At 41.0% G+C, this 19,616-nt stretch overlaps 1 protein-coding gene and 1 long non-coding RNA gene across 3 annotated transcripts in view; both read right to left on the bottom strand.

The window, feature by feature from the left end:
• MARCHF6 (membrane associated ring-CH-type finger 6) overlaps positions 1-19,616 on the bottom strand; it is a 76,082-nt gene that overhangs the window by 55,669 nt on the left and 797 nt on the right. For both annotated transcript variants that reach the window (XM_040493957.1, XM_040493965.1), the window contains exon 2: positions 722-818. In XM_040493957.1, the coding sequence (XP_040349891.1) occupies positions 722-818 (97 nt within the window). The remainder of the gene's footprint in view (positions 1-721; positions 819-19,616) is intronic.
• Positions 7,312-8,774, bottom strand: LOC121042707 (uncharacterized). Its single transcript, XR_005796396.1, has 2 exons — positions 8,632-8,774; positions 7,312-8,278 (listed from the first exon to the last, which is right to left on the bottom strand). It is a non-coding gene; the product is annotated as an uncharacterized LOC121042707 (long non-coding RNA).

Raw genomic sequence — 19,616 nt, 5'->3', positions numbered from 1 at the left:
GCCAATATTCTATTTTATTAAAATTTTATGTATCATAGAGCTTTTACAATTCTGACAGGTTCATATTTATAACATTTTTTAGCTTTTTATAACTTCATGCTGACAGTCCAAAACTGTAACAAATAAAAATATATATTTCTATTACTAAAAAAGTTCAATTAACTAATTGTAATCTCCTCAAGGCTAGCCTTGAATACAAAAGAATCTCCAAGCATCAACATCAGTTCTAACGCTGGTCTGATAATATTGTTACCCTAGGCAGCTAGGTCTGAATCCTGGTTGTCACTAAGTGGTTGGCTGAGTGACCTAGAAAAAGGTACTTAACCTTTCCATGCTCGTTTCCTCATCCGCATAATAATAAAAATATCCCACCTCATGGTTCTAAGAATTAAATGAATTGTGTACAAGCACTGAGTACCACCGGGCACAAAGCACTGCATAAATGTAAGCTATTATCACAACAAGTAGAATCCGAAAACCTCCATACTGCCAATGAACAAAATAAGCTCTCTGTGGCAGAAATAAACAGGTACTCACATGCACCTGGAAAACAATACCCAAATGACAGGGTATGGTAATTATGAATATAGGTAATTTCCAAATTTTCAGAATAAAATTTTTAAAAAATAATTATAGAGAAAGTTCACTGAAATAATCCCCTTTATTATATAAATGACAACACTGAAGCTGAGACATAAAATTTTCTGTAAGGATGACTCACCATTCTTGATGGATGAACTTAATACTGCCGGTACATACACAAGGATGATAAAGAGGTTTCTCAGGTGTTCCTTCTGACCGACACACTCTACATATGTCTGTGAACGAAAAAGATAAATTGAATTATCTTTCGTTATAACTTAAAAAAAAAAAAAAACAACAGAACACCTGGCATCCAACTTCAGCTCAGGTCACGATCTTACGGTTCATGGGTTCGAGCCCCGCATTGGGCTCTGGGCTAACAGCTCAGAGCCTGGAGCCTGCTTCAGAGTCTGTCTCCCTCTCGCTCTCTGCCCCTCCCCCACTCACGCTCTGTCTCCCTCTCTCTCAAAAATAAACTTAGGAAAAAAAAAAAACACACAACCTCAAAGCAAAAATACTGTGTTAAAGCAAGAATCTGTCAGCAGCAGAGATATAAAAGTGTGACTGTGATAATAAGTATATTCAAAGCTAAAAAACTCCCTAATACATAAAAAGGTGAATTGCCCTTTTGATAAGAACTATTCTCCTAAAACTGCACTCTTCTGTAACTAACAAACGTTAAATAGAAATATGCAAAATCAGGTCACCACTGGTGTCCTAAGAGTTTTAAACTCCAATCCCAACAGTTTAAAGTCCTAAGTCCGGTCCTAACAGTTTAAACTCCACAAAAAACATATCCAAGGACTTGACACAGTAACAACAGCGAGCAGCATAGGAGACACCCCTTTAGCTTCACGTCACACCACCAGAGGTCTAAGGACACGCACACACAGGGTGAGGGGGCACCCCAAAACCACAAAGGTGCCAGGCCAGAGAGAGGCAAGCTAGAGGTCACCTTAAGCAAAAGCTGCCAGAGCCCTGGACTACCTGGTCGGCAGACCTTCACCCGGCCCCACATGGCTCTGAGCACATCTATCCGTCTTCTTGCCTGGGGTGGCCCCTGGGGTGCAGAGGAAGCGCCTCACGCGAGCAATCCTCCCGGCTCCATAACGCTCCCTCTGCAAGACCACCTATGGAAATTTGGCCGCAACTTTTATTTAGACCATCTTCTCTGAGATCTTCAGGGCCAAGTGCCCACCCCAAGTGGTCGATCTGAAAGGCGACAGGCAGTGTGTACTAGGGGCAGAGACTTAGGCAAACTTGCGACCTACTTTCTCACAGGGAATTTCTCGTGAATGGGGAGTAACTGCAATCCAAGCCCGTTATTAATGCATTTAACCAGTCCCTAGCACCCGTGGGACTAGGCTGCACATGAGCTAAGCAGTGTGGTAGTTGGTCCCCAACATTAAAAAGCACCGTGTTGCTCAATCTCGAGTGGCTGAATGCCACTTACCAAACACGAGGGATTCTGAGGACTCAGGCTGGCTAACTGTTCAGCACGCTAATACCCCTGGTTATCAACAAGCCAGACAAACCACTGCCGACACAGAAAGGGCATATACCACCACCCATGGAGGAGCTTTTGCCGTGCCGATTCTGTCTGCACAGGAGCCGGGAGGGGTTGTCCAGGTTGAGTCAAATCAGGCACACACTCCAGGGTTGTGCCTTCCAGCTTCAGCTTCGGAACCACACCCTCCAGCTACCACCACTCAAAGGACTTTGGTTTCCTGGAAGCAGCCTGTGGGGTCATGAGAACAATGCTGGCGATGTGCATCTGTTTACAGCCAGAACTGCACTGGGTACTCGGATCCGAAGCCTCTTCAAACCTCCCACTTTCACCTTCCTCCTTGATTAACGAAAACATCTTTGGCAAAAGTTTTCACTCTGGTCCGTCTTGCACCATTCTAAGACTTTGGGCTCTTGCAACAATATGAATGTCCCAACAATTCTGCTCAATCAGCCTCTGCAAAGTTCTGACACAAACAAAATAGAACCACACTAGAATTCCATGATTCCCGGGGCCGTATCCTGGCAGCTCAAGTCTGCTTTGAGTACTCTAATTTTCTCCAAACATACACTTCAGCCTAGGGAAACTAGGCTAAGAGCCAGGAGCTCACTAGAGGCAGGGGGTGGGGACCTGCAAGGACCCTGCAGTAGACCCACAGGGAAGCAGGAGATCCAGTATCACACGAACATTTTAAGTACACCGAATTCGGTATCTGCACTGAAGCTGGGATCAGCACCAGACTTGCCCTGCGACGGATCCTCCTCAAAGGATTTAAAATGGACTCATTCCAACTATAGGACCTCAAAAGAGACCAGTGTTGTTTTTCATCACTGCTCTCCCTGGTCGCAAGCAGGTCATCTGTGCATCTGTGGTCTTTCTTGGTTGGGGTATTTGACCATCAAGCTACATTTATGCTACCAAGTCTGGACTCCTGGTTGTGATGGTCGCCACTAAAGGCACTGGGACTTCTACCTAAAGTAGTTGACAGGTCCAAGAGACAGGCGACCAATCTGGGTCATCTAGAATCACCAGAGATGCTGGTGCCTATGGGCATCGATTAGTTCCACGATTATCAGAATTATCCAGGTATGAGCAGAATAAGCACTCAAAGCCATGTGGAACATGACCACACCAGGCCACAAGTACTAGGATGCCCGTGGATTGACTTTAGAGATAGGCATGTGCTACTGAGGGATTAATCAGGTAGGGTGGTTTGGGTGCAAATGTGGGTGAGCCAACGCAGACCCGAGGCAAAGCAGTCCCACCTCACCCTGTCTCTGCAGGCAGCTCTCAGGCAGTTGCAGAAGTAGGGCACGGCAGCAAAAGTGTGGCACGGAGTGTAATGCCATCAGGACACAGTGTAAAGGAAAGCAGCAGCAATACTGCTGCACCCACACAAATAAGGGTAGTTATGTCACCCTCCAGAAACAAGGTGACTGAGTAAGGAGTGCCTTTGTGGGCACACTGCTGCCAACAGGATGCAGTGACGACGGGGAAGGGATACTCGTGTGTGCCAACAGTTGATGCCACTGGGCTCATCCTGCAATGGGGACCAGCCCCACAAGGACGGCGCAGCCCCCATGTGGCAAGAGGAAGCTATAGGGAGGACCGTGTATTGGCCAGATTGGGTGGGGCTCCTGAAAAGGAGCTGTAGCTCTGCGTTGACAGTGTGCAGCCTGCTTGAGATTCTCTCTTTCCCTCTCTGCCCCTTCCCAGTTCACGTTCTCTCAAAATAAAAACTTAAAACAATGTAAAATAAAATGTGATAAAACTTTCACTGGCTAGATCTTCATCAGGGGAAGAAAGCAGAATAACATTTAAAAAATATGTCTCAACATTCCTAAAAGCCTGTTTCTGTGCACCAACAACCCAATTCTAATTTAAAAACCATTTATTCTAAATGACTTTAATATGGAACTTGGTCCAAAAAATATTACAAATCTCTTCTGCAGTACTGACCCTTTGTTTTCCCACATCATGAAGATGTGACTAAGTTTCGTTCAAAAGCACCTCATGTATAAATATTACCCTAAATGGAAAGGTGAAGATTGTTGGTATAAACTAGAATGGTGATAAGCCCTAGCTATAAAATACTTGTAAGGCCAACATTTGGCAGTTTAGCAGTCCCCAATCCCTGATTAGACTGTGTCATGGGCATAGCCACACCTTATTAGGGAACTGGAAGCTGGGAAAAGCTGCCAACAGAAAGGCTGCACCTGCTCTCACTCTATATCCTCAATTAAATTTCCTTATCCAGTCTGTGTGTGGACTAGGAAGGAATGGAAGCTTCTTCCCTGTCAATCCGTGTTCCAGTAAAAAAATCTGAAACAAGGCATAGGTATACAGAGCTAAACATTTTTTCTGGAAGGATACATAAGAATGAAGTCATTAGGAAAATGCAGTTAAAATCACAGTAAGATGGTGACTGACGGCTGCACAACAATTAAATGTGACTATATTTAATTCCAGTGAACTGTACACTTAAAAATGATTAGAATGGTAAATTTTGTTATGCATATTTTACTACAAAAAAATTTAAATCACAGTAAGATACCACTACATACCGATTAAAATGACAAAAAGGAAAAAAAATAAAACATTTTTACCATACGACCCAGCAATCCCATTCCTAGGTACTTAATAAAATGAAAATTTATGTTTGCATAAAGACCCACATGAATTTGTACAATGGCTTCATTCATAATTTCCCCTAAATGGAAACAACCAATCCAAGCATTCCACAATTGGAGAACAGATAAACTGTGGTACATCTGATATTCTTTTCTACAACAGAATACTGTTAAGCAATAAAAAGGAATGAAATAATGATATATACAACAATGTAAATAAATCTCAAATTAATTGTATGTTAAGCAAAAGAAGCCAGACTGAAAAAAGCTCCATACTATATTATTCCATTTATGACATTCTAGAAAAGGTAAAACTAGAGTCAGAAACACATCAGTGGTTGTCAGGGTCTCTGCCCAAAAAAGGGAACAGGGGTATTTTGAGAAGTGGCTGAACTATTCCATACCTTGAATGTGCTAGCTACATGACTGTCTGCATTTGTCAAAAACTCATGGACATTACCATTGATAAATGGATAAAGATGTGCTGTAGGGGCGCCTGAGTGGCTCAGTCTGTCGGGCAACTGACTCTTAATTTTGGCTCAGGTCATAATCTCATGGTTTGTGGGTTCGGGCCCTGCGTGGGGCTCTGCAATGACAGCGGAGCCTGCTTGGGATTCCCTCCCTCCCTCCCTCCCTCCCTCTCTCTCTCTCCCCCTCAAAAATAAATAAACATTAAAAAAAAGAGAGAGAGACATGTTATATACACATACAATGATTGTTATTCAGCCATAAAAAAGAATGAAATCTTGCCATTTGCAACATATGAATGGATCCAGAGAGATTATAGCTAAGTGAAAAAAGTCAGAGAAAAACACATACCATATGATTTAACTCACATGTGGAATTTAAGAAACAAAACAAATGAATAAAGAAAAAAAGAGAGAGACAAACCAAAGACAGCCTCTTAACTACAGAGAACAAACAGGTGGCTACCAGAGGGGAGGTAGGTGGGAGGATGGGTGTTAGGTGAAGGGGATTAACAGTACACTTATCATGATGAGCACTAATATAGGAACCGTTGAATCATTATATTGTATACCTGAAACTAATATAACACTGTATGTTAACTACACTGGAATTAAAAAACTACACAAACTGACCCAGACCAAAAAAAAAAAAACGAAAACACAAACAAAAACAAAAAACCCCGTGAACATTAAATAGTAAGGTAAATTAAAGTATCGTTTAAATACTTTAATTGAAGAACAAATGGGAAAGGGTAATGACATGAAAGTTACTGTTCCCTCACTCAAATGTAGTCTGATGAAGTTGCATACTGAAACGTATCCCAACATACACATTAATTTCATCCAGTCAGACAGGAACTAATGCCATTAGGGACTGTGGAAATCATCAGCACTGGACATTAAATATTTCTGGCATTCCTTTCTGGATAAATAATAGGACTGCCCTCCCTGCCACTCTGAAATTAGAAATGAAATACAAGCTAGAGTGATGTGTACCACTTCTGGGTAGAAAACTCTGGGAGCTAACGAACACAACTCACCACACTGCATTTTCCTGCCTTAACGACTGTGGAAGCACACTAACATGGAGCTTCCAGCAATCTAGGTTTCCACATGACCGCAGGTACCAGGGGCATCTCTCCCCAGCCTGTACCAGACATGATGCTCAGGGAGAAAGAAACCTCTGTCGCTTTAAGCTGCCGTGACTTCTGAGTTGTGCCTAAGACATAAATTAGCCTATCCTGTTTCAGAAAGGGTCTTAGCAGCTTCGGGGGCAGGGGAGAGCAACTAAAACACAACTACCACCAACACAGAAAGTCAGAGAAAGACTAACCTGTTTTGTATACTAAAATCAATCACACCACCCAACACCTCAACAGAATAATATGGCCAAGGTTATAAGACAATAAAGTTTGCATAAGGCACAGCCTGAGGCCTTTTAGTAAAACTGAAATAATAAAGTTCTGTGGTAGAACAAGGCTCCCACCGGATTTACATGCAGCAAAACTACAAATCTTGTCAGGCCAAAGTAAAAACATCGCATTTTACTTGTTAGGAATGCAAACCTGCTTAGAAACAGTGAAGAGAAACTCTTCCTGCCTTTTTTTCCCCCCTTCCCTCTCCCCAGGCTCTTCCCGCTTTTCAAAAGTAAATTTCTTCTGTTTAATCGTGTGGGAACTTTTGTGGCTTTATTTGAATACCTAATATCTTCACAAAAGCATACCCTTTAATAGCACAGAGCCTAGCTCAATAAATATATGTGTTTTTTTGTTTGTTTGTTTTTTTACTGAAAAACTTCAAATCCTTAGTAACTGAGTATGGAGATGGCCCAGGAAATGAGAGGGAGGGAGAAAAGAACAACCAGTAAGAAGAGTAGGTTACCAAGTTGGAGTCAGCTGTGGAAGTCAACACCCGTACTGGTTTGGCCCATCCCATCAATTTTTCTAGCCAATAATCCAGTTCACCAAATGTATCCTAAGCACCTACTACAGAAAAAAGAAGAGCTTTGGGTAGATGTCATTATTTTTAGGCTATCATCTACCTTGAATGTTTTTCCACATAAGATTTTAAAATGTTTGCACAATCCTTCAGGTAATCAACTAATGATAACTCAAAAAGCAAAGGGTTGGTAAATTATTAAAAGACTTTATTTTCCAGAACAAGTTTACATTTACAGAAAATCTGAGAAGACAGCGCAGTGTTCTCATACGCACAGCACCTAGTATCACGTTTTTAACACCTTACATTAGGATGGTACTTTTGTTTGAATCTAATGAACTAATATTCACACATTATCATAAACTAAAATCAACAGTTCATTCAGATTTCCTTTCTCTGCACCAAATATCCTTTTTTTTTTTGTTCCAAAATCCACCTGACGTTTATTTAGCTGTCATGTCTCCTTAGCTTGGCTAAGAGTTTCTCTTGGCTCTGGCAGTTTCTTAGGCTTTCCTTGTTTCTGATGACTTCGGTTGTTTTAAGGAGTATTGGGTAGGTATGCTGTAGGATGTCTTTTTCAGAACGTCTCATGTTTTGCTCATGATTAGAATATGGGGCTATAGGTCTGAGGGAAGAAAATCACATAGGCAAAGTGCCATTTTCATCACATCGTATTAAGGGTATATACCATTAACATGAATTATGATTGTTAATGTTGGCCTTGAGTCATTTGGCTGAAGTAACAAAGGATTTTTAATATCTGATTACCAATAGAATTTTACAATTAGTAGCTATGATCACAGTAGGCAAATATTAATATAGGATTGAAAAATATTACTCAAAATGTCAGTGAATAACCTACATACCCAAAACCAGGGGAATGGGCAAATTAAATTGTGGTACATTCACTACATGGAATATAGAAAAATGCAAAATGTTAAGTAAACAAAATGGGAATAAAAACTGAAATAAAATACACACTGTACTTCCTACTAGGTAAAAATATCAGAATAGCCTAAAAGAGAAAATACAAAAAAAAAAAAAAACCAACATAGCCATTATAATTGGTTAGATGAGAACACTGGTGATTTTCTTGCCTTCCTTCCCCAAAGTTTCTAGTGCTTCACTGCCACTCTCTACCTGGAAAAGTTTGCCTATAAAAAAATGTACATGGGGCGCCTGGATGGCGCAGTCAGTTAAGCGTCCGACTTCAGCCAGGTCACGATCTCACGGTCCGTGAGTTCGAGCCCCGCGTCAGGCTCTGGCTGACGGCTCAGAGCCCGGAGCCTGTTTCAGATTCTGTGTCTCCCTCTCTCTCTGCCCCTTCCCCGTTCATGCTCTGTCTCTCTCTGTCCCAAAAATAAATAAACGTTGAAAAAAAAAATTAAAAAAAAAATGTACATAATTAGGCCTTGCAAACACAGGATTCAAAATCCTAATTCTACATATAGCCCAAGGTTTAGTTATTTTCTCTCTCCAGATAACTTATTACAAAATGAACATTCACCTGTACTGTTGCTCTTGGAAGCCTGAAAACCACATTTTTTGGGCTTCTTTGCTGACTAGGCTTGAGTTGCATTCGGTCAACAAGCACTTTTGCCGGAAAAGGTAAAGCCATTTCCTACTACTGGCTCTGAAAACAGCAGTGGCGGCTACCTGCAGGTGCTGTGGACTCCTGCAGTAGTTACAGATCCTGGTGGTGATTCTGCCAGCAGCACAGGCAGTGGCTCCAATGGCTTTGGGAGGGGTGGGCTGGGTATCAACGCATTCCCTCTCAGCTCCAGATTCGTTCTTCAGTATCCGTCCAGTGGTAAGAGACTGAATCCTGAAGCCTTTCTTTACACAAACATGTCAGTACAGGGTGCTGGAGGGACAAGGCAAGAAGAAGGAAGTGGTTTTCCGGCTCCTGCTGCACTGTCAGTAGGTCTGTTATAATGTCTACCTTTTCACAATCCTACTGGTAAGAAGAACCCAATACACTCCAGGCCTTGTACCTAACAATGGTAGCCAAGTTCCTCTGCATGCCCATCCATCAACTCTGGCTTGCCTGCACCCTGGAGGGTTGCTTCCTGCTTGCCCAGAAACTGCAGACCAGCTCTGAACAACTCCACATTTCTCCAATGTCTGAACCACAGACGTGAGGGGGGCCCCACCAATTCAGAACGTGTCCCTACTTGGATAGACTCCCTCTTGTCCAAAGTACCCTTTACAGTATGCTTTATACCTTTATAGCTACGCTCTTACTGTAGCTTAATAATTCTTTCAACTTCCTCTGGCTAAATTACTGTGTGTTTTCTGTCTCCTCACTAGACCAAGACTGCAAAAAACAAACAAACAAAAAACAGTAAAAAAAGAAAAAGAAGATTTAAAAAACCAAGTGGAAGGTTTAGAATTGGAAAATACAGGGAGTGTGGGCTCATCATCCTGGACTTGAGCTCGACAGCAATGGCTACCACAAGAAACAGCACTTGTACAATTCTTTGGACTTGCCAGCTGGACTAGCTGTTTCTTCCTTCCATGAACATCATGTTGTTTTTTGAAACATCATGTTTACCATGGGTAAAAAAAACTGAGAAAACAAAAACAAAAACAGTTATTCAGGTCTAGGTATTCGGCAGACATTTTATCACAAAAGAATCAAGTGAGCCCAGGAGTGAAGGAAAACAACTAACGATATTTACTGCCAATAATAAAAATCAAACTTTCAGACAAAAATTATGATTTTAGAAAACTTGTATCCATCACAACGAGCATAACAGCCTCTCTAATACCTAAAAGGCTTTTCAAGACGAGCTAGGTGGTGACGTTAGTGAATGGAAGCTTTTCTACTACCATTTGGAAGATATGCAGAACTCAGCGACTATCTACCAAAAGATCAACACATCATGCTACAAAACCATGCATGAGTAAAAAAATAACCCAATAGATTTTTAAAAATAGCTTTATTGAGGAATAAGTGACATTCAATAAAATGCGCTTAAATATCACTTGGTACACTTGACAATGATAAAACGGTCACCACAACTGAAATAAGGTATCCATCACCACCAAAATTAACTCAAGTTCCTTGATAATCTCACTGTCCCACTCTCCTCTCCGCCCCATTCCTAAGCAAGTACCTATCTGCATTCCAGTACTTTGGATTAACTTGCATTCTCTAGAGTTTTATGTAAGTGGCACATACCCTGGCTTCTTCTTTCACTCACCCTAATTATTTTGAGATTCATCTATGTTGTTACGTGTATCAAAAGTTCATTTCTTTTTAGCACAGACTAGTATTCCACTGTATGGATGTGTCACAATTTGTTTATCCATTCGTCTGTTGATGGGCATTTGGGCTAGTGCAAGTTTTGGGATTTTACAAATAAAACTGCTATGTACATGCACATACGAGTTTGTAGGCATTCATTTCTCCTAGTAAACCCCTAGGAGTGCCATGGCTGGATCATGTGTTAAGTGCATGTTTAACTTTCTAAGAAACCGCTACACTGATTTTCAAAGTGGCCGTACCATTTTACATTCCCACCAGCAGTACACGAAAGCGCCGGTTGTTCCACATTCTCACCAACATTTGGTATGGTCGTCCTTTACAATTTCATCCTTTCTAACAGGTACACAATAGAGATATCTCATCGTAGTCTTCTTTTGTTAACAGCTTTATTGAAACACACAAATTATAAAGCTCAACAACTTAAAGTATTCAATCTGATGGTTTTTAATTTATGTACAGAGTTATGCAACCATTACCACAATCTAGTTTTTTAACAACTTCATCATCCCAAAAAGAAACCTTGTAACAATATATCAACAGTCACTCCTCATTCTTTGTTTTTATACAGATTTGCCTATAGGGGATATTTCACACAATTTGAATCATATGAAATGTGGTGTTTCAGGACTAGCTTCTTTCACCTAGCATAATGCTTATGAGGTTCAGCCAAGTTGTAATACATACCAGTATTTCACTCCTTTGTATTTCCAAATATTCCATGTTATAGATCTACCACATTTTACTTATCCATTCATCAGATAATAGACAACGGATTGTGACATTTTTAATCCTCTTGGGTATATACCTAGGAATGGAATTGGCAGCTCAGTTTAACTTTTTGAGGTTAATTAGCCACACTATATACATTCTCACCAGAAATGAATGGAAGCTCCAATTTCTCCACAATCCCAACAACACTGATTATCCGTCCCTTTTGATGACACTCATTGTTGTGGGTGTGAATTCTTTCACTGTCATCTTGATTTGCATGTACCTAATGACCAGTGATGCTCTGCATCTTTTTATATGCTTACTAGCCATGTGCATATATCCTCTGGTGAAGTTTCCAAAATCTTTGGGCCATCTCTTAAACTGGGTCATTTGTGGGCACCTGGATGGCTCAATTGGCTAAGCATCTGACTTTGGCTCAGGTCAAGATCTCGAAGTTCGCAAGTTCGAGCCCCTCATCAGGCTCTGTGCTGACAGCTGAGTCTGCAGCCTTCTGATTCTGTGTCTCCCTCTCTCTCTCCCCTCCCCCATTCACACTCATCTCTCAAAAATAAACATTAAAAAAAACTTTTTTTAATTGGGTCATTTGTTTTCTTCTTAATTGAGTTTTGAGAGTTTCTTATATACTCCAGTAAGTCCTTTTATCAGATATATGTTTTGCAAACATTTTCTGTGGCATGTCCTCATTCTCTAAACAGTGATGAATTTTGATGCCATCTAATTTAACAATTTCTTCTTTTAGGGATCATGCTTTTAGTGTTGTACCTAAGAAATCTTAGCAAACTAACCCAAGATCACAAAGATTTTCTCCTATGTTCTTCTAAAACTTCCACAGTTAGGTTTTTCATTTAGATCTAACATCCCTTTGGGCTAATTTTGGTACATGGTCCAAGGAATGCCTCAAACTTCATTTTCTGCCTTTGGACAATTATTCCAGCACCATTTGTTGAAAAACTATACTTTCTCCACCGAAATGCTTTTGTATCTTTTTTCTTTTCCTTTTTTTTGGGGGGGGGGCGGGGGAGAGAGAAAGAGAGAGTAACGAAGTTTGAGCAGGGCAGAGGGGAAGAGGGAGAGAGAGAATCCCAAGCAGGCTCCAGGCTCAGCACAGAGCCCGACACAGGGCTCGATCCCATGACCCTGAGACCATGACCTGAGCCAGACGCTCAACAGATGGAGCCACCAGGCACCCCTGCTTTTGTATCTGGATTAGTCAAAAATCAATTGTCTATATACGTATGAGTCTATTCCTGGACTATCCTGAGCCATCAGACCAATGGATTTTAATTTAAGTTGATTTAATTTTTAAAAGGTGATATATATGTTTTCAGATGTAATACTGCTTAAAGAAACTACTACTTGTCAACTTTTGGCATAGTATCAAAGGATATCAAAAATTACCTGAAAATATACCTCCCTTTTCAAATTACCTGTGTGAAGCCAAATTTTCTTCATACACTTTAACCAAAACATATGGCAAGAGGAACTACAGAGGCAGAGATGTGAATCCAATTGTCTTGTAAGAATCCAGGCATAAAAGAGATTGGCAAAAAATTCAAACAATGATACTCTTCTCACTGAGGTTTTTATCTTGGAAAATACATTTATCATAAAGTTATTTTTGTTAACATGTATTGTATTTAAAGTTCTGTTTTCATTTCTAATAGAGTAAAAAGATAACCCCTACATAAACAAAAGTCCTGGGGCACCTGGGTGGCTCAGTCGGTTGAGTGTCCGACTTCAGCTCAGGTCACGATCTTGCGGTCCGTGAGTTCGAGCCCCACGTCAGGCTCTGGGCTGATGGCTCGGAGCCTGGAGCCTGCTTCAGATTCTGTGTCTCCCTCTCTCTCTGCCCCTCCCCCGCTCATGCTCTGCCTCTGTCTCAAAAATAAATAAACGTTAATAAAAAAATTAAAAAATAAATAAACAAAAGTCCTATGGCTCCTCAGTATTTAAAAGTGTAAAAGGAGGGGCACCTGGGTGGTTCAGTCAGTTAAGCGTTCAACTCTTGATTTCGCTCAGGTCATGATTCCAGGTCATGGGATTAAGCGTCTGCTTAAGATTCTCTCTCTCATGGGGCACCTGGATGGCTCAGTCAATTAAGCGTCCGACTTCGGCTCAGGTCATGATCTCGAAGTTCACAAGTTCGAGCCCTGCATCAGGCTCTGTGCTGACAGCTCAGAGCCTAGAGCCTGCTTCTGATTCTGTGTCTCCCTCTCTCTCTGCCCTTCCCTGCTTGTGCTCTTGCTCCCTCTCTCTTTCTCAAAAATACATAAAAACATTAAAAACACACACACACACTCTCTCTGTCCCTCTCTCCTGATCACTCTCTCTAAAATTAAAAAAAAAAAAAAAAAGTGTAAAGGAATCCTAAGTCCAATGGTCTACAAACTGTTCCATTTAATAAAAGTGCCTCTGAGGAACTTTGAAATGGCTAAGAATGGGGGAATTCAATATTTGATAAATGGAGAAGAAAGAGACAAGGAACCTCCAAATCTTCTATCTCAAAAGTGCTATAATAGAATTACATACTAAAAATACTAAATTTGATTGTATACAAATTATACCTTATTAACCTATCAGTACAGAATACACAAGTGGAAGCAGGGAAGTGAGAGAGAAAAGTAAAAAAGACATTGTAATTAAGTTCAGTTATAAGAAATAAGTGTACAGAAAATGTGCCATGTCTTCCAAGCCTTCAAGAATTTATGCCTGTTATGGACTCAATTGTGTTGTTTCCACCAGCTCTACCAAAATTCATAAACTGACGTCCTAATACCTAGAACCTCAGAATGACTGTATTTCTAGACAGGGTATTTAAGGAGATAATTAAGTTAAAAAATAAGATCATTTGGATGGCCCCTAAGTCAACATGAGTGGTGCCTCTGTAAAAACAAGATTAGGGCACAAACATGCAAAGAAAGAAAACCATACAGAAGGCACAAGAAGAAGACACAAATCTGCAAGCAAGGAGAGAAGCCTCAGAAGAAACCAGCCCTGCAGACACCTTGGTATCAAACTTCTGGTCTCCAGAACTGTGAGAAAATAAGTCTCTATTAAGTCACCCAGTCTGTGATCCTTTGTTATGGCGCCTGTTGAAAATATAATATCCAAAACTGAATTCATCTCTTCCCATTCAGAGCTAATGAAACTACACAAGAAATCATTCTTAAATCTTCCTTCCTATATCACCTCATCAATCACTATTTTCTATTAATTCTACCCTGATCTGTTTCTTCTTTCTCATTCTTTCCATTTCCACTGCCTGAATTTAAACCCCTATATAATATCTTGCCCAGCCCACTGCAATAGCATTCTAAAATATAGTCTGAATTAATCAGTTTTCCCTTGGGGTCTTACTTCCTGTTACCTTTTTAAGAACACTCTCCATTCTACCTGTATTATACTAAAAATAAGCAATCTTCATGTCCTTAGAGGAGAGAAGTAAAGCCCAACTAAAATAAGCCTGGTCTGGAAGAGGATACCCAGGTAGCTCAACATTAATCACTCACCAGCATTCCAGCCCAGAAGATATTCTAGTTCAACAATGGAGGAAACAACTTTTGGGATGTCTGCCCTGAATCGAGAATGGACACTGACAGCCATGACTTTTATTCTTTTCCTTTTTATTGAACTATAACTGACATATAACATTACTTTTGAGTGTATGACATAAAGATTCAATATATGTAACATGTGAAATGACCACAGTAACTCTAGTTAAGTCCATCACTACACGTAATTTTTTTCTTGTGATAAGAACTTTTAAGATCTACTCTGTTAACAACTTTCACATACATAACATAGTACTGACTATTGTTATGGGGCTGTATACTACATCTCCAGGACTTGTAACTGCTGGTTTGCAGCTTTTGGCATGATTTTTACTTTTCCATCATCTTTCCCACCATCACACAGCCACCTGGATCATGGGTAGGCACCTGATCCCACACGGGCCAATCAGATTCTAGCTCCCAGAAATCTGGATTTAAGATTAAGTTGATGAGGAAAGAGATCTATTCACGGAAATAGCCATGGACACAATGGCAAGACAATTTATGCCTCACCTCTGCTCAAAACCCTCCCTATCTCACAACAGTAGAAGTCAAGTCCTACATACCCGTTCTGCTTCTACACTGGTCCCATGATCTCTGACCTCATATTTTACTTACTCTTCCCCCAACTCATTCACTCCATTGTAGCTACACTGGTCTCCTGACACACTCCCATCTTAGAGAGTTCACACTGGCTATTCTCTCTGCCTAGAATTCTCTGTGCACAGAGTATTTGCGTATCCAACTCCCTCTCTTCGCTCCTTCTCAGTGAGGCCTTCCTTCACTGCCATAGTTAAAACTGAAATCCCGTCCTCCCACCCTGGCACACCTTATTCCCTCCAGATTTACTCTTCTCCACAACATTTATAACCTTCCAGCTATGCCATATAATTTATTTTCTGTCATCCCTTCCTCCCCTACCAAGCCAAAAGCAAGAATGTAAACTCTATGAAATGAGGGATTCTGTCTATTTTGTTCTCTGCCTAGCCCAAGAGCATAAAATAGTGCCTGGCTTCTAACAGGTGCTCAAATAAACATTTGTCAAATAAGTGCATGTCTGCTTGGTGATAAGCCTGCCAATGCAGTGAAAGCTGATCTGTGGTGAGAAGAATGAAGCAGACTTGTCTGGAAGCAGAGATGAAAGACCATGTGGTTCTAGAAAGATGGTAACTAGCTGTCTGGTTCTGACAACTTCCCATACTTCTAACTCCTTTCTTCCAAATCTATGTCATCTCAAGTTTTTGCCATAGTAAATATACAACACGATCGACTGCAATACACTTTCAAATTTATACCCTCCCAATGTTTCACAAAGCATATAAAATAATTGCTTTGGCATTCCGTAAACAAATTGCCGATAAGATTTTGAACTGTGTTCTGCTAGCAAGTAGTAATTTAGCAAAATAAAAAAATCGGGTCTGTATCACTGGACTGAAATGATAACACTCTACTACGGCAAAATGTATTTAGTATCTTTATGAGGGTTTCATACATCAATACTTGCTTCCAACATCCATTCCAACAGCGTGGTGTTTTTCCTTTTAAGAAATGTATATCCTTGAGGGGCCGTGTCAGTTAAGTGTGCGACTTTGGCTCTTGTCATGATCTCATGGGTTCATGAATTCGAGCCCTGTATCAGGCTCTCTGATGTCAGCATGGACACCGCTTTGGATACTCTGTGCCCCTTCTCTTCTCTCTCTGCCCCTCCCCCGCTGGTTCTCTCTCTCTAAATAAACATTTTTTTTTAATGTATATCCTTGAGCAAAAGACATATATATATTTTTTGAAACCAAAAAATCTCAGTGCATTGCAGGATCAGACTCCTAATCCATAAAATGAGGAAGCTGTGTATCTAAGGTATCCTCTTACATTTAAAGACTTGATGATAGCAGTTTACATAACGCATCTCCACTCATACAAAATACATACAAAAAACAATATGAATGACTCACACATCCTCTGTTATGAAACTAGATCATAAACCTGTTGATTTTACAAAAACAAAATTTAATACCCCAAACACTTTTTAGAGATCTTTAAAATCTAGCAAACACTTATTATGAAGGGCCAAAATCCATCTAGCAAATTATCAGTTTTCTAACAGACTTTAGTACTGTTTACCACAAATACAAAACATTCTGAGCATTACAACATCATCTGTGATACCCTAGAGGAAAGCGACATGGCTTTTTAAAATTTTTTTTTAACTTTATTTATTTTTGAGACAGAGAGAGACAGAGCAGGAACAGGGGAGGGGCAGAGAGAGAGGGAGACACAGAATCCGAAACAGGCTCCAGGCTGTGAGCCGTCAGCACAGAGCCCGACGCGGGGCTCGAACTCACGGACCGTGAGATCGTGACCTAAGCCGAAGTCGGATGCTTAACCAACCAAGCCATCCAGGCACCCCTCGACATGCCATTTTTAAAGGAGGGAAGAGTTACACACTGTATAGTTGGTATTTTAATTACATTCTTCATCTTTGCTCAGATTAACATACTAAAAATACAAAAGTAAACATTATCAGTGTTTTTAATAATAAATGACAATTTTTGAAAATTTAATTTTCTTTACATTTTTTTGGTCATTTTCTTTCATTTTTACTGTGTCCTACAGAAAAACTGTTTCTTTTATAGTCAGATAAAAAAAAAAACCCAAATGCATTTTAAGAAATAATCTGTAATAACTAGTTTAGCAAATAGAGCAGTTGTTTCCAAGCTTTTTTTTCACTTTATCATGAAATAATTCTCTATAACCCTCTCTTTCCTTTCAATGTTTTTCCAAGTTAAACTTAAATTAATTTTGAAAATTTCAGAAGATTTCTGATTTGGAATTTAGCAAAGTGAGCAGGAGAAGTACTAAAATTCACTTTCATTTCATGACTAATAGCTTCATAAAACAAATGCCCAAAAAAAGGTTCTGTCAAAATACATAAATGATTCATCCTATAAAGGGAGTGACAAAAATAAGTTATTTATTATCTATTTTAGCCACAGGGTCTAACAGACCTGAGTCTGAATCTTACCTCTGATATGCGCCATCTAGATGACCCTGGGCAAGTCACGTAATCATACCAACCCGACCCCTCACCTCAAACCCCCCCCCGACACTCCCCCTTTCCTCTCTGTAAAGAGTGGATACCCTAAAAATGTGGAGAGAATTAAAGAAGATGTGTATAAAGTGTTCAGTAAACACTGCCACACACACGTACTCAATACTAGTTATTTCAATAAGAAACAGTGTTCAAGTCAGTAAGTAAAAATCATTTATGCCTTACCCTGATTATAATTTTACAAGGAAAAACAATGTTGAAGCACTGGAAGTACGTTGAAAATCATCCTTTCATGATTCCATATGAACCTCCAGATTCTGCAATTCCTGATTTACCACTAACTATAGCACCATAAGTGTAGGCAAGTACTAAGCGCCCAGGCTCAAAGAATGGAATTTAGGGTTGCCAGCACACATCGAGTGATAAATAAATAAATACGTGCCTTACTAGATTGAGTCATTAAAATGTGAATCCGAAATGACGTAACATCTTTGCAGATGGAAATTCACACACAAGGACCATCTGTCAAAAACAAAGTAATTCCTAACCTCTCAGCAGCTTTACTATTTTTTTCCAAGGGAATCTCCTGTGGCGACTAGCTTCACTCACTGGGTGTAATAAACACAACGGAGACATAATGGAAGGAAACGTCGATTGGTAATCAGAATATCTGGGCTAAAAATCTCTTACAAGTGTGTGAAACGTGGACCAGCTGTTAAAACAACTGAGCCTGAATTTCCACACCTATACCTACCTACTCCACCGGACCACTATGAGGATCAAACGTAAAGGCACGTGGGTATGCTCCGTAAGCCATCACACACAAATGTCATTACAGCCTAGGTTCTTATTATCCAATGAAAGATTTATTTAAAAAATAAGTCAAGTTCAACCAATTCTTCACATACACTAAGATCTTAAACTTTTTATCACTATTGCATGCCATGGCAGTGCTCCACGATTTTCATCCAAAACCACCCAAATCGCAATCCATTAAGGCTGCAAGACATATCCCCACATAAAGCCACTCAACGCATCAGGGCATCTTCACTGATAACCAAACCATCAAGAAACAGGATAATGTAGTAATTTCCTCTACAGACACACTAAATTATTTGGTCGATTCTAAAAAGATAAAACCGCCTGAACGTGAACCCACCCTACCCTTCGGTGGATAAGCAAACGCATTTCCATACCCCTAGACGTCTATACCTCATGTATTCAGTTTACACGGGTTAACAAACAGCCGTATCCCAAACACTCACAAAACAAAGCACACAAACCCCCGCTTGCTAGTGTCAGGGATTGGACACAAAATAAACTACACCGAAACAAAAGAATTCCAAACAATCTCCCTCCTCCTAATAACCTCGCTGGACCTTACTCTTCCACGTTTAGTAAACAAATTATTTGGGGGCAGGGACGCACAGGGCAAGGTTCTAAAATAGGAGTCAGTCAACCGCACTCAGCCGTCACCTGGCGGGGCATTTTTCGCGAAGTTTCAGAGTCAACAAAGAAGTTTTGTCGTCAGGGGATAGGGCCTGTACAGCAATAGGCGAAACGACAATAAGGAAGACAAAACCGAGTGGGGGATGGGCGTGGAATACGCCCCCGTACTTCGGGCTGCGACCACTGCAGGTCCCCCGGGGACGTGCGGGGGGGGATGGAGGGGCAGGGAGGCCGCGCCAGCCCGGAGCCCCGCAGCCCCGCGCCCCCGGCGGGTTCGCGCCCCCGGCGGGTTCCCGCCCCCCGCGCGCACGGGCGGGAAACGGTGGGGGGCGCCGAAGGGTCACCTTCGGCTCCCCCCCCCCCCCCCCCCCCCCCCCCCCCGCCCCCCCTCCCCGGGCGACCTGCAGGGGGGGCCACCCCCCCGGGGGCCCGCCCCCCCG

Source organism: Herpailurus yagouaroundi, unplaced genomic scaffold (genome assembly GCF_014898765.1).
Source record: "Herpailurus yagouaroundi ecotype Mexico unplaced genomic scaffold, PumYag 29, whole genome shotgun sequence".
Classification (NCBI taxonomy): domain Eukaryota; kingdom Metazoa; phylum Chordata; class Mammalia; order Carnivora; family Felidae; genus Herpailurus; species Herpailurus yagouaroundi.
Note: the sequence above shows the minus strand (reverse complement) of the source record. Positions and strands in the feature narration are given on the sequence as shown.